The sequence below is a fragment of the Dendrobates tinctorius genome, unplaced genomic scaffold (assembly GCF_039654945.1).
Source record: "Dendrobates tinctorius isolate UK_male_01 unplaced genomic scaffold, ASM3965494v1 ptg000276l, whole genome shotgun sequence".
Lineage (NCBI taxonomy): Eukaryota > Metazoa > Chordata > Amphibia > Anura > Dendrobatidae > Dendrobates > Dendrobates tinctorius.
Genome location: NW_027361943.1, coordinates 2,365,865 through 2,378,874, shown reverse-complemented (window position 1 = coordinate 2,378,874; position 13,010 = coordinate 2,365,865). Strand labels below are relative to the sequence as shown.

Sequence of the window (13,010 nt, the reverse complement as noted above, 5' to 3'; positions counted from 1 at the left end):
AGCGCGTGCAGAGACACACGACAGGGCAGAGTGCAGGAGCACAGAATACAGGGAGCGACCGAGCAGACCAAGTAGCCATGCAGGGAAGCAACACGATACTCAGGCACCGACTATTGGAAGGGGCAGTCTGATATAGCACCATAGCACCTGCACTTCCGGGTCAGGACCAGGGAGCGACTTCCTGTTCAGTCCTCCTGGGTCATAGAGAGCATTGCTAGATCAGACTGGGCTGGACCATAGAGAAGGTCACATGATTAGGGGCTCTAGGAATACAGAGGATTGCAGAATCAGACAGTGCTGGAACATAGGAAAGGACACATGATCAGGGGCTCCAGGAATACAGAGGATTGCAGAATCAGACAGTTCAGAGACGGCTGGTCACACAGCAACAGCGTATAGCCATGAGGTAAAACGCACATGCGCACTGGCAATGGCAGGCAGCCATGAGATGAGGTGCGAGGTTGCAGCACAACAGTCACAATGTGCGTGTGCACACTGCTTCCAGGGGTCTTGCTGCATAAGACATAACGGGCATGATAGTTCAGTGCACGTGTACCCTGCTCCAGGAGTCATGCGGCATACCAGACATGGCAGGCATGATAGTTTGGTGTGCGTGCACACTGCTCCAGGCATCTTGTAGCACAACAGTCAGGAGGTGCGTGTGCACACTGCGAGACCCGCGGGGCGCCCGCAGGGACCCGGACCTGGGGACAATGAGGCATGACAGGCATGACAATGGGGATCATGCAGCGCAAGCAGCGTGGCCGGCATTACGGGCATGACATAAGTCAAATTTGCTCAACCTTAGTTCTTTGAGGATATTGCTGATCCCATCCCAAAATTCCCTTATCTTAGTGCACTCCCAGAATATATGTGTGTGATGACCTCTCAAGTTATGGCCCCTCCAGCAAATGTCCGTGTCCGACAGTCCCATGTGATGAAGTTTGACCGGGGTCAGGTGCCATCTGTGTAGCATTTTATTTAGTTCTCTTGGAGTAGCATACATCTGGAGAACCACGTGCATTGAGAAGAATCCCAGAAATTTGTGTATCGGAGAAATTAGTTTGAAGCTCTGACTCCCAAGAATACAAAAATGATGGCTTAAATTCTAAAGGGGGGACATTAAGCCGGGAATACACACAAGATATAAGTTTTAGTCGTGGGGGTGGGAGTTTATTCATGATATCTAACCATGACCAGGTTGACTTATGGGGATATGTTTGTTCGAATTGTTTAAGGATACCTTTTATATGTTGCAATTGGAGAAAATTTTTTGGCTGGTTCAGCGCATTGACAGGCCAGTCTCCATTTTTGAGGGTTTTTCCATCATAAAAGTTATTTAATGTTTCCCTGGGTAATTTAGACCAGAGATTGTAAGGGTCTCGGAAATTGGGGTCTATCAAGAAGGGTATTGCAGAAATAGCTGTCTGGGTGGATGGATAAGAATCAGGGGGAGGTTATTGATTATCATACGTTTTACCTGTAATGTGGATAAAGTAACTTCATCCAGCTGAAGAGCATCAGGTGGCTTAGCCCTGGTTCACAGACAATGCACATTTTCCAGGCCTAATAGTATTAGGTCCACACTGTCCTGGCCTCCTTTTTCATAGCTATATACCATCTTTAACCATCTGCTCAAATGTATAGCTTTATAGTAGAGGAGTGGGTCGGGAACACCCAACCCCCAAGGAACCTGGGTATGAAAGAAGTTTATAGGGCAGACTTGCAGGTTTTGTCTTGCAAAGAAAACTAGAAATTATGGCTTTTAGATTCTTAAAGAAAGTTTGTGGTACACTTACAGGGACCATAGTCATGGTATATAGAATTACTGGCATTACATAAGTTTTAAACACATTAACATGTCCCAACCAGGACAAAGTAGGTAGATTGTATGATTTCATCAAATCTCCTACTTTCTTCAATAAGGGGGTGTAGTTAGCTTTGAACAAATCTGTAGGGTCTCTAGTGATCAATACTCCCAGGTATTTTAAGGACTTTGTGGACCAGGAAAAAGGTGTTTGTCTGCGGAGGTCGGCTAGCTGATTGTCTGTAAGGGTTATGTTAAGGGCTTCCGATTTTGTGGTATTGATCTTAAAATTACATAGTCGTCCGAATTGGTAAAGTATATTAAGAATATAAGAGAGTGCCTTTGAAGGGTTGGTAAGAGTAGATCATCCACAAATGCCAACATTTTTATCTCTAGTGTGTTTACCTTCAGCCCCTCAATCTGGTCTTCCTGCCTAATCTTCTTAATGTTTCAATGACCATAATAAATAAAGATTAATGCTAAAGCTGTTTGACAGGGTGCAGTTTATCCTCACTTTGGCCGTTGGTTGAGAGTATAACGAGAATATAGCTGAGATGTATTGGGGAGGGGAACCAAATTTAGTCAGTACCATATCCATATACCTCCAGCTCACCCTGTCAAATGCCTTCTCGGCATCGGTAGACAGGAGGATCAATGGGATGTCGTGACTTTCAGCGTACGTTATTGATTGGATGATTTTAGCCGAATTGTCTTTACCTTCTCGTCCCCTCACAAATCGCCCCTGGTCTTTATGAATTAATTTAGGTAGTATGTTACCGAGACGTCCTGCAAGTATTTTAGCCCATAGTTTAGTATCAGCATTGAGTAGGGATATAGGTATATAACTAGCACAGAGGTTAGGGTCTTTTCCTTCCTTTGGGAGGACAGTGATGATAGCCTCCAAAGATTGTTTTGGTAAAGGGAACCCACTTAAATAGGAATTAAACAGGGTCACTAAATGTGGTAAAAGGAATTTGAATAGTTTTTTAAAATATATAATGGGTAAGCCATCCTGACCTGGCGCTTTCCGGTTAAGAATGGATGATAAGGTATCTAAGACTTCTTTAGACGTAACAGGGGCTGTCAGCAACGAAAGGAAGTTTAGGAAGCTTAAGGGGGTCTAGAAAGTCTTTTATTTTATCTACAGCTGTCCCAGGGTCCTTAATGTCTTCAGGTATATCTAGATTATATAATTTATCATAGAAGGCTCTAAACTCCCCGGCAAAGTCGGCAGTTTCCTTGAACAGCGATCCATCCGGAGCTGTGAGCTGTTTAATGAAGGATTTCTCTTTACGTTTTTTAGCAAAGATGTCATAAGCTTATTGCCTTTATTACCATGAAGGTAGAACCTTTGCTTACTTCTCATGTATGTTTTATATGTTTTAGCTGATTGAATATTTAAAAGGTCTTTCAGGTTTTGTTTAAGCCCTTCCAACTCCTCTTGAGTCTTACTCGCTTGCGACCTCTTGTGTATCTTTTCGAAAGAATTTATTTGGTGTATAATTGAGTCAATCTCATTTGATCTTTCTTTGTTCAAGTGCGATCCTAATTATATGAATTCCCCTCTCATGACGGCTTTATGTGCTTCCCATACCATAGGTGTCGGCGGGCCAGAGGAGGAATTTTCTTGAAAAAAGTGTTCAAGAGTGTCAGACAACCTAGAAACATGTAGATCTGTGTCTAATAATGTCTCATTAAGTGTCCAGGTCCTGGCGGGTAGAGGCAAGGAGGAAATATTAACTTCCAGAAATATCGGAGCATGGTCTGAGAGGGAGATCACATCAATTTTTTGCGGATTTCACCAACTGGATGCGTGATGACTGCATGAAGAGATAATCTATTCTATGATAGCTATTATGGGGAGGTGAAAAGAAAGTATAATCTTTAGTCAACGGATTCAAGACTCTCCATGTATCTACCAAGTTTAAAGATTGCAAATTGAGATGTAGTTTCCTCAAGGCTTTTTGTGAAAAAGATTTACCTGATGAGGTGTCAATTAATGGGGTCAGGGAAATATTAAGATCACCTCCCACAAATCAAAAGACCTTCAGTGAAAAGGCGGAGGGTGTTCAAAATCCTGCCCAACCAATTAATCTGATTAGTATTCGGGGCATATATGTTACATAGCGTAACTTTTGTATTTTCCAAGAGGCCTTTGATCATTATGTATCTCCCCTCCAAGTTTGACAGAGTATCGTGTAATGTAAAGGGTGTATCCTTTCGGAAAGCTATACTCACACCCTTTTTTGCTGAAGGACCTGTGCTGTGATACCATGTTGGGAATCTAGTCCTCGCCACATCAGGTACTCGACCCTTCTTAAAATGTGTTTCTTGTAAAAATAAAACATTAGAGCCTTTGGGATGTAAAAACCTCAGTATTTGCCCCCGCTCACATGGTGAGCCCATACCCTTAACATTATAAGAAGCCACAACTATCATGGCTGACCCTATGTTGTTAATCATACCTCGAACTTGGGTGAATAAGCAACATATTTGTGTGTATACCACATCAACTTATCAACTAAAACAGTGAAAATAACTAAGTAACATATAATCAACAAAAAAACCCATCTGCAGCAGAGGGGGGGAGATACAATAACCTCCCATAGCAGACAGGTCAAAACATTCCATGACTAGGTGGCAGCCCATGTTGAAGAAAATTATGAGTGGAGCAAACATTTCAAACAAAGTAAATTTAAGTATAAAGTTGCCTCCAGCTAAGACAACTTGTAGGAAAACAAATTCTGGAACATCAGAGAAATATATAAAGGATAAGACAACAGGCCAGCGTTTCAGGGTGGTTGTCTCTTCTTGGTAGCAGGTCTTGCTTGTTTAGGTGATGAATTCCTTTTTACTGGTGTCCATTCCCCCTGCCCTACCGTTAGAGGCGGCAGAGACGGTGGAGACTGAAGATCCATGTCCAGCGGCAGCCAGGAAGGAACCACTACCTCAGGAATATTGAAGGACTCCCACATCTTCAGAAGGTCGTCTGTGTGTTTAACAATCACCTGTTTTCCTCCATTGTGTATCACCAGACCAAATGGAAACAGCCACCTGTATAAAATTTTGTTGGAGCGAAGGGCATCCAGCAGTGGCTTCATGATCCTGCGTTTAGCCAAGGTCGACGGAGCCAAATCCTGAAACAACTGAATAGATGCTCCTTCATAAGAGATGGCTCCACCATTCCGGGAAGCAGACAGAACTGCATGAGTATCAATATAGCTCAGTAAGCCACAAATAACATCCCTCAGGGGATCTGAAGGCTTTGGTCTCGGCCTGAGCGATCAATAAACTCTCTCAATGACCATTTGTTCACATCTGTCCTGCGGCAATAATAATGCAAAAATTTCTCTGGTTGCTTTTTCTAGTATTTTATTAGAGACACTTTCCGGAATCCCTTTGATCCTAATGTTCTTTCTGCGGCTCCGATTTTCTTGATCTTCCAGAGCGAGAAACGCATTGTTTAGTTGGGTTCTGTGGAATTCCATGTGATCTCTGGTACTACTAGAATGAGCTATGAGTGATGATTGAGTAGATTCCAGGGATTCAACTCTACTGCCGATTTGTTATATGTCTGCTCTCATGCCAGATATTTCATTAATTAGAGGTTTCACTGCTTGTGCCAGAGATTTTTTAAGAAATGACCTTGAGATCCTGCCAGAGTCTGGTTGAGGAAGATCACTACCTGAGACATCATCGCTCCAGTCCGAATCGTCCATCTGGTCATCTGTGGCAATACTAGTAAGAGAAATTTTCGGTTTAGCCGGGGTGGTTTAGGATTTATTCTTTAAAAATGTTTCCATTTCACTTTGTTTGGCATGATGTACAGCTGGGGCCATGATTTTTCCGTGCTCTTTATGAGACTTAACCATTATTTCTGTATATAGCGGGCTTTATATGGGTCACCGCACGTGCATGGAAGTGACAATTAAAACCACATTATAAGAGCAGCCGCTTTCATCTTATTTACTATATCTAGAGACATAGAGTTCAAAAGAGCATCTGGCAGAGTGGCTGGAATGACAATGTAGAAAATTCTGTAGGTGTAGAGAGTGAGAGTGTCTCCAAGATGGCCTCTGATGCAGACAGAACTTCCGTAATGATCACACTGGTGCCAACAGTCTCGGGCACTTCAGGGTTAGCAACCGGGAAGTGGTGGGTGAGGAACAAACAAGTAGCTCCAGAAAGGCCAGTAAGATCCGGCTAACCAACGGTTAATTTTAGGCGCTTTTCAGGGGTGCCGAAACTACAGAATACGGTGCCCTCTACACTCCATAGGGGGTCCCGGGCAGTGGGGAGGGACAGAGCAGAACTCTGCGTTCTCTCTTTTCCCAGCGCTCTCCTTACAGCAAGCTGACTACCACAATGGCGTCCAGGGCCCAGTCTCTCTGCCCTGCACCCGAATGCAGCCTACCTTCCAACTAGTCCCGGGACCAGCGTACCCCTGCAAGCAGCACCGTGTGGCTCTCCAGCTTCAGGCCAGGCCGTCTCTTCAGGTGAGTACCACTTTCTTTGTACGGGCAGGCAGTCCGCCCGTCTTCGTCTCCAGGTACTAGGGGGGAGCCCACGCTGCAAGATAACGCGCCGTCAGGGCCCTGCATCTCCTTCACCGCTGGTTCTGTCGCTGGTTGCCACCAAACTCCCCTCCTGTGCACCTGTGCCTTGTCTCTAGGGTTTTAGATACCCACTGAAAGCAAAGTATATCATCCAGATTGTAAGAAAACGTCTCTTTCGCAGCCTGGAAGCAGGAGCTGAGCCGACATGCGTCCTCCCTGTTGGTGATCCAGGCCACACCCCCCGTCTATTGTGAATTTTGACGTGTGTTTACAATCATTTACTCCAAAGCATGATTGATCCTCCCCCATGCTAAATCATTGGCGAGATGTTCTTTTCCTGAAATCTTGTGCCCTTTATTCTCCACGCATACCTTTGATCATTGTGGCCAAAGAGTTCTATTTTAACCTCATTGGTACACAGGACTTATTTCCAAAATGCATCAGGCTCGTTTAGGTGCTCTTTTGCATTCTTCTGACCCTGAATTTTATGGTGAGGATGAGGATACAGGAGAGGTTTTCTTCTGATGACTCTTCCATGAAGGTCATATTTGTGCAGGTGTCTCTGAACAGTAGAACAATGTACCTCAACTTCAGAGTCTGCTAAATATTTCTGAAGATCTCTTGCAGTAAAGCTTGGGTTCTGATTTGCTTCTCTAGCAATCAGATGAGCAACTCTCACTGAAATTGTGTTTGGTCTTCCAGACCTTATGACCTCCACTGTTCCTGTTAACTGCCATTTCTTAATTACATTTCAAACTGAGGAAAGGAAAATGTGAAAACACCTTGATATCTTCTTATAGACTTCTCCACCATTTTAATTTTCAGAGTGCTAGGCAGCTGGTTAGAAAAACCCATGGCTGATGGTTTTTTGGCACAAGATTAAAGGGTTGGGTTTTTATAAAACTGGAAAATTTGCATCAGCTGTCCTTTCCTAACGATGATAATGAGCAAGCCATAACCCTAACAGGCAAATAAAGGTCTGAAACCTTGGTCAAAGTTATCTGAGCACACAAATCTCTAAGGGTGCTCAAAAGTTTGCATTGGCCCATTTTCCTTTTGGTAATTTTTAAAATGAAAAAATGGCAAATATAATGGAAATGTGTCTTCTTTAACTTTAGGCCTTTTAACCCTTTAGTGACCAAGCCAATTTTAACCTTAATGACTTGGCCAATATTTTCAAACCTGACCAGTGTCATTTTACCTGGTAATAACTCTGGAATGCGGATTCCACTGCTTCTGAGATAGTTTTTTTTCGTGACATATTGTATTTAATGATTGTGGTAAAATTTGTTCAAAATGAGTTTTGCTTATTTGTGAAAATATTTTACATTTGGAGAACATTTTGAAAATTTAAAATTTTCAAACTTTTAATTTTTATACCCTTAAATCAAAGAGTTATGTCACACAAAATAGTTAATAAATAACATCTCCCACATGTCTACTTTACATCTGCAAAATTTTTATGCACTTTTATATAGGAAGTTAGAATGGTTAAAAAGTGATCAGCAATTTCTCATTTTTCCAACAAAATGTACAAAACCATCTTTTTAGGGACCACATCACATTTGAAGTGACTTTTTGGGTATATGTGACAGAAAATACCCAAACGTGACAAAATTCTCAAAACTGCACCCCTCAAAGTCCTAAAAACCACATACAAAAAGTTTATTAACCCTTTAGGTGCTTCACAGTAACTAAAGAAATGTGAAAGCAAAAAATGAACATTTTACTTTTTGTCACACAAATTTTACTCTAGCCCCAAATTTTTTATTTTCACAAGGGTAACAAGAGAAAATCGACCACCAAATTTGTTCTGCAATTTCTCCTGAGTACGTCGATACTCCATATGTGGGGAAGACTGCTCTTTCCTCTCACGGCAGGGACCGGAAAGGAAGGAGAGACGTTTTGGAACGCAGACTTTGATGGAAAGATCTGTCGGCGTCATGTTGAGTTTGGAGAACCCATGAAATATACAAAAACAGTGGAATCCCCCCTCAAGTTACCCCATTTTGGAAACAAGGAATTCATCTAGGGGTGTAATTTGAATTTTTAACCTACAGGTGATTCACAAAACTTTAGAACATTTTAGACGTGAGAACAATTTATTAAATTTTTTCCACTATAATGCTGTTTTAGCACCAAATGTATAATTTACACTAGGGGTAATGGGATAAATTGGACCTCACAATTTGTTTTGCAATTTCTCCTGAATGTGGCAGTAATCGATATGTGGTTGTACACTACTGTTTGAGCACCTGACAGGGATCAGATGGAGAGGAGCGCTACTTGGCTTTTAGAACATAGATTTCGTTTGAATAGATTGTAGGCTCCATTAACTGAACCCCTGAAGTGCCAGAACAGCAAACACCCCACAGGTGACCCCCATACTGGAAACTTTTCTGCCTCAGGAATTCATCTAGGGGTGTAGTGAGTATTTTGAACCCATAGGTGCCTCACAGAATTTTATAACACTGCGACATGGGAATATGACGTTTTAGTAGTAAAAATGTAATTTTTGTATTGACTGAAAATATGTCAGGTACACAAGGGTTAATAGGTGAAACTGGACCTCATAATTCAAAATAACAGTAACTTTGAGCAGGAGTGCCTAAACTTTTAAATGTATATACAGTATATTGTCTAATTTCACCACTATGTTGTTCCATATGAGTTAAGAGATTTAAAGATTATTTTGACACATGCTATGTTACGGATTCTATAATAATAAAGCCATACGACAATTATCTAATACTATATTACTACATGCAGTAGGTCTAACAATATTAGTGGATGCATTATTGTGGACATTCTTGTAGCTGTCTTTCTTGCAGAACAATTAATAGATAAAAATTAACAGACTTTTACAGAATATTTCATGGTCTTTCTAACAATGACTAATAACATTCCTAAACCTACCTTGCACCAAATAGTCCACAGCTTCATCCTCTACTTCAGGACATAACTGTTTAGTTTTCTGGAGATACTTTAGAACAAATACATTTGGAGCAAAATGTATCATATTTTGTTCCCCACATCCAAATGGAAGTCGAAGAAGGTTATCCAAGTTACTTACAGTGGGACCCATGACATCTCCTAGAGTTAAATTCAGACAATCAAAAACCAAAGAAGGGATTTTCAGATATTATGAGAGAAACACATTATTAAAGGGGATTTTGCAAAAAAAATGTGCCTAAGCATTCAAAGGCAGGCAGCTGCAACCTACTTGCCTGTTGTGCTTGGTACCATTCTGTCGGCACAGAGCAGTCACTGACCGCTCCTGCCAGCAACTCATCAACTTCTGTTGATGTACTTTGACAGAGCAGCGGCTTCTTGTCCGCTCTGCTCTCTTGACTGGGTGGAACTTCTGAAGTCATTCTGATTGACAGCCATATCCTTGTTGCCTAACTTGGGGATCCGGCTGTTAATTAGCATGATGCCAGCAGTCCTGCCCTGTCAGCAGAGAAGCCTGGAATAGGATGTGCTGCTCTATTGACAGAGAGTAATGGAATCGCTGGCAGAAGTGTTCTGTGATCATTCTGTGCCGATGAAGAACTGGTGCCGGGCACAACAGGCAGTTAGGTGGCAACTGCCTCCCTGTTAGTGCTTAAGAACTTTTTTTATATTAAAGAAGTCCACAATATCTCCTTTAACGTTATAATTTTTACATTTATAGTCTTTGTTTCTACCTACAACTCTGGCAAAAATTAAGACACCACCACATCAAAACCCTGTCATGGACAGCCCATTCTCCAGACCTGAACCCCATTGAAAACCTCCTGAATGTAATCAAGGGGATGATGGATAGTCACAAGCCATCAAACAAAGAACTGCTTACATTTTTGTACCAGAAGCAGTGTGAAAGACTGGTGGAAAGCATGCCAAGACGCACGAAGGCTGTTTTTGAAAATCATGGTTATTCCACAAAATATTGATTTCTGAACTCTTCCTGAGTTAAAAAATTAGTATTGTTGTTTCTAAATGATTTTGAACTTGTTTTGTTTGCATTATTTGAGGTCTGAAAGCACTGAGGTTTTGCTTTTTTTTAAATTGTGACCAATTTTCTTTGTCAGAAAAAAAATACAAAATGTATTGCTTTGAAATTTGGAGACATGTTTTTGTCAGTAGTTTATAGAATAAAAGAGCAATTTACATTTTACTCAAAAATATACCTATAAAGAGAAAAATCAGACAAACTGAACATTTTAAAGTGGTCTCTTAATTTTTGCCAGAGCTGTATATAGTTTTTACATGTTAATATTTCAATGTCAAAATATATAAAAACATTGTATTAATTGCCTATAAATGAAATTATAGGATTAATTAATAATATATTTTGCTTACTGAGTTTTCTCTCTAATCTCTATGTTAACTCACAAAAGATTTCTGAGGAATGGCACTTTCAAGAACGAGTGGAAAATCAAGGAAACACAGGTGTTTCCATAGGTAGTACTGCATATAGCTATGCAAGAGCAAGGGCAAAAAAAACTACAGCAAAAAGTTCATGAAGTTAGCAGTTCAGTTTCCCAGTTTAATTTCTTCTTTTTGGCACAGTAAAGTTAATTGGATAACTGTTTTTACTCTAATTTTATCAGTGATAATGATCAGTAATAAAAGGTGATTTCATAGTAACAGACAATGCCAGTGTTGCAACACCCCCCCATCATAACTAGCACATTACATTGTTCAGCATCATGGGACAGTCTAAATACCTCAGGAGTGCAGTAAAATGATGCAATCTATACCCAGATCTTAAAGGGAATCTGTCTGCAGATTTTTGCTACGTAATCTGACAGTGGAATGATTTCTGTGATGTGTCATTTACTGGGTTGTGGTATTGTTAAAGTAAAATCAGTGTCTTGTGCCTCCTAGTCAACTGTTCTGTGTAACCCTGACCCCATTACCGATAAGCCGCTTTCTGCCATAATATTTTTTAAAATTATTAAGAATTCTCAAACACTTGTATAACTACACTTGAGATAATCTAATATACGGTATACGTTTTGCATAATTAATTCTGTGAAATAGCATTGAAATCACATATTTAGCACAATAAGTTTCCATTTGCTAAGACACTGTCCAATACCTGTTTGGATTCAAACTCAATCAATGAAAATAGTAATATTGACCTATGATAGAAGCTGTGGCTCTTTCGGACCCTGGTATTACATTGTGCGGAATGCCAAGTGTAAAAGCCTCATTGTGGTTCTCGTCTGTCTCTTCCTTCCTCCAGATTTTAAACTCGCCCATGGAACCCCAGCCAGTCGAAAAGCCGATGAACTTCACTTCCGGCTGCTTGCCAGCTTCCCACTCCACGATAACAGAGTCATTGGAGCCTTTGGTGCCGTGTCCTACCTGAGGAAGGTGGAGACGGAGAAGAAAGGGAGTAGGGTGGTCTGCACCCATGAAACGTGTCTACTATTTTAACATTAATTTTAACTTGGTAAAAAAATAAACATTGTAATTATTCTTGAAAAGAGTCAAATGCACAGAGAAATAAAGCAATAATGATTGTACCATCTGTAAACTCTTATTTTTTCATAGAAAATATAAATTAAATTACTTACCTGGATGAGGCCATTTTTCCAGCTAATCCAGAATGCTCGAAACTCATCCCAAGATAAGATAGCAGAAGTGCTTACACCCGATACAGGTTCTCCCATTTTGCTGGTTGCAATCCAAGTTCTAGCATTCTGTTGGCCACCAATAACAATTTCTATCATTTCAGCCATGTCATAGGGTCCTGATGAGAGTGCCACATGGGCATCATTGTGGGCTTTTACAGTCAAGTCAAAGTGAGTCATTCGCTGTGGCTTCTGTAGGTACTGATACTCAAACTTGTTGGGAGTAGAAATCTGAATTTTCTCTAGGCCAAAAAAGATACTGCATAAATTCACAAAGAAGTATATAATAGACGATAGGAACAATCAGGACGAAAAATATGCAGATATTAAAGGCAAAAAAAGAAAGTTTAATCAAGCAGAGGACCCATAAACCCTCTTTTTGGTAACTGTTTTTTACTTCTTTCTAATGTATCAGCATGGCAGCATCATTTAATTATCTAACATAGTTTTCCCTCATATATGGACCACCACACAGGACCTGTGTGACACCTAAATGACCATAATGGAGTACATTGTGGCCTATGCCTAAAGATACAGTCCCTCAACTATTCCACATTCTAGCCCTTCAGATATTACTTATTTAAAGCAAAACCACCGATTATATTCTTAATGGATATTTTACAGCAAACATTAGTCTGTGATTTTTTAGTTTATCACCACTATCTGACAAAGTTTTATATTATCTGAGAATCTTATATTTGGGGTCCCTTAAGCAAGAAATAAAAAGTATATGTTATGTTACACTGATTTAAATTTTATACATTTTACTTACCATTTGGGCATAAAAAGACACTGTATGTGTATTCTCGGGCTAAACCCTCTGGCTGGAACAGAAGACAAATAAACTTTTTAGCAATTTAACAAAAAAATATAATTTTTTTTACTATAAAAATACAACGATCAATAATATTTTAATTATTTTTTTTTAGATGACAATGAGATGCATCAGATCCCTAATACAGATATAGTGGTCACCACCAGTAAAATCTATCTAAACTAGTATTTCTAAGGCTAGTTTCACACCTT

General features: G+C 40.3%; 1 protein-coding gene across 1 annotated transcript in view; it reads right to left on the bottom strand.

Annotated features, from left to right (window-relative positions):
• The window catches only part of CPAMD8 (C3 and PZP like alpha-2-macroglobulin domain containing 8), a 357,262-nt gene that overhangs the window by 102,072 nt on the left and 242,180 nt on the right, over positions 1 to 13,010 (bottom strand). The window contains exons 23-26 of the mRNA XM_073559839.1: positions 12,757 to 12,808; positions 11,928 to 12,226; positions 11,490 to 11,715; positions 9,280 to 9,456 (exon numbers count right to left, since the gene is read on the bottom strand). Coding sequence (XP_073415940.1) covers positions 9,280 to 9,456; positions 11,490 to 11,715; positions 11,928 to 12,226; positions 12,757 to 12,808 — 754 coding nt within the window. The remainder of the gene's footprint in view (positions 1 to 9,279; positions 9,457 to 11,489; positions 11,716 to 11,927; positions 12,227 to 12,756; positions 12,809 to 13,010) is intronic.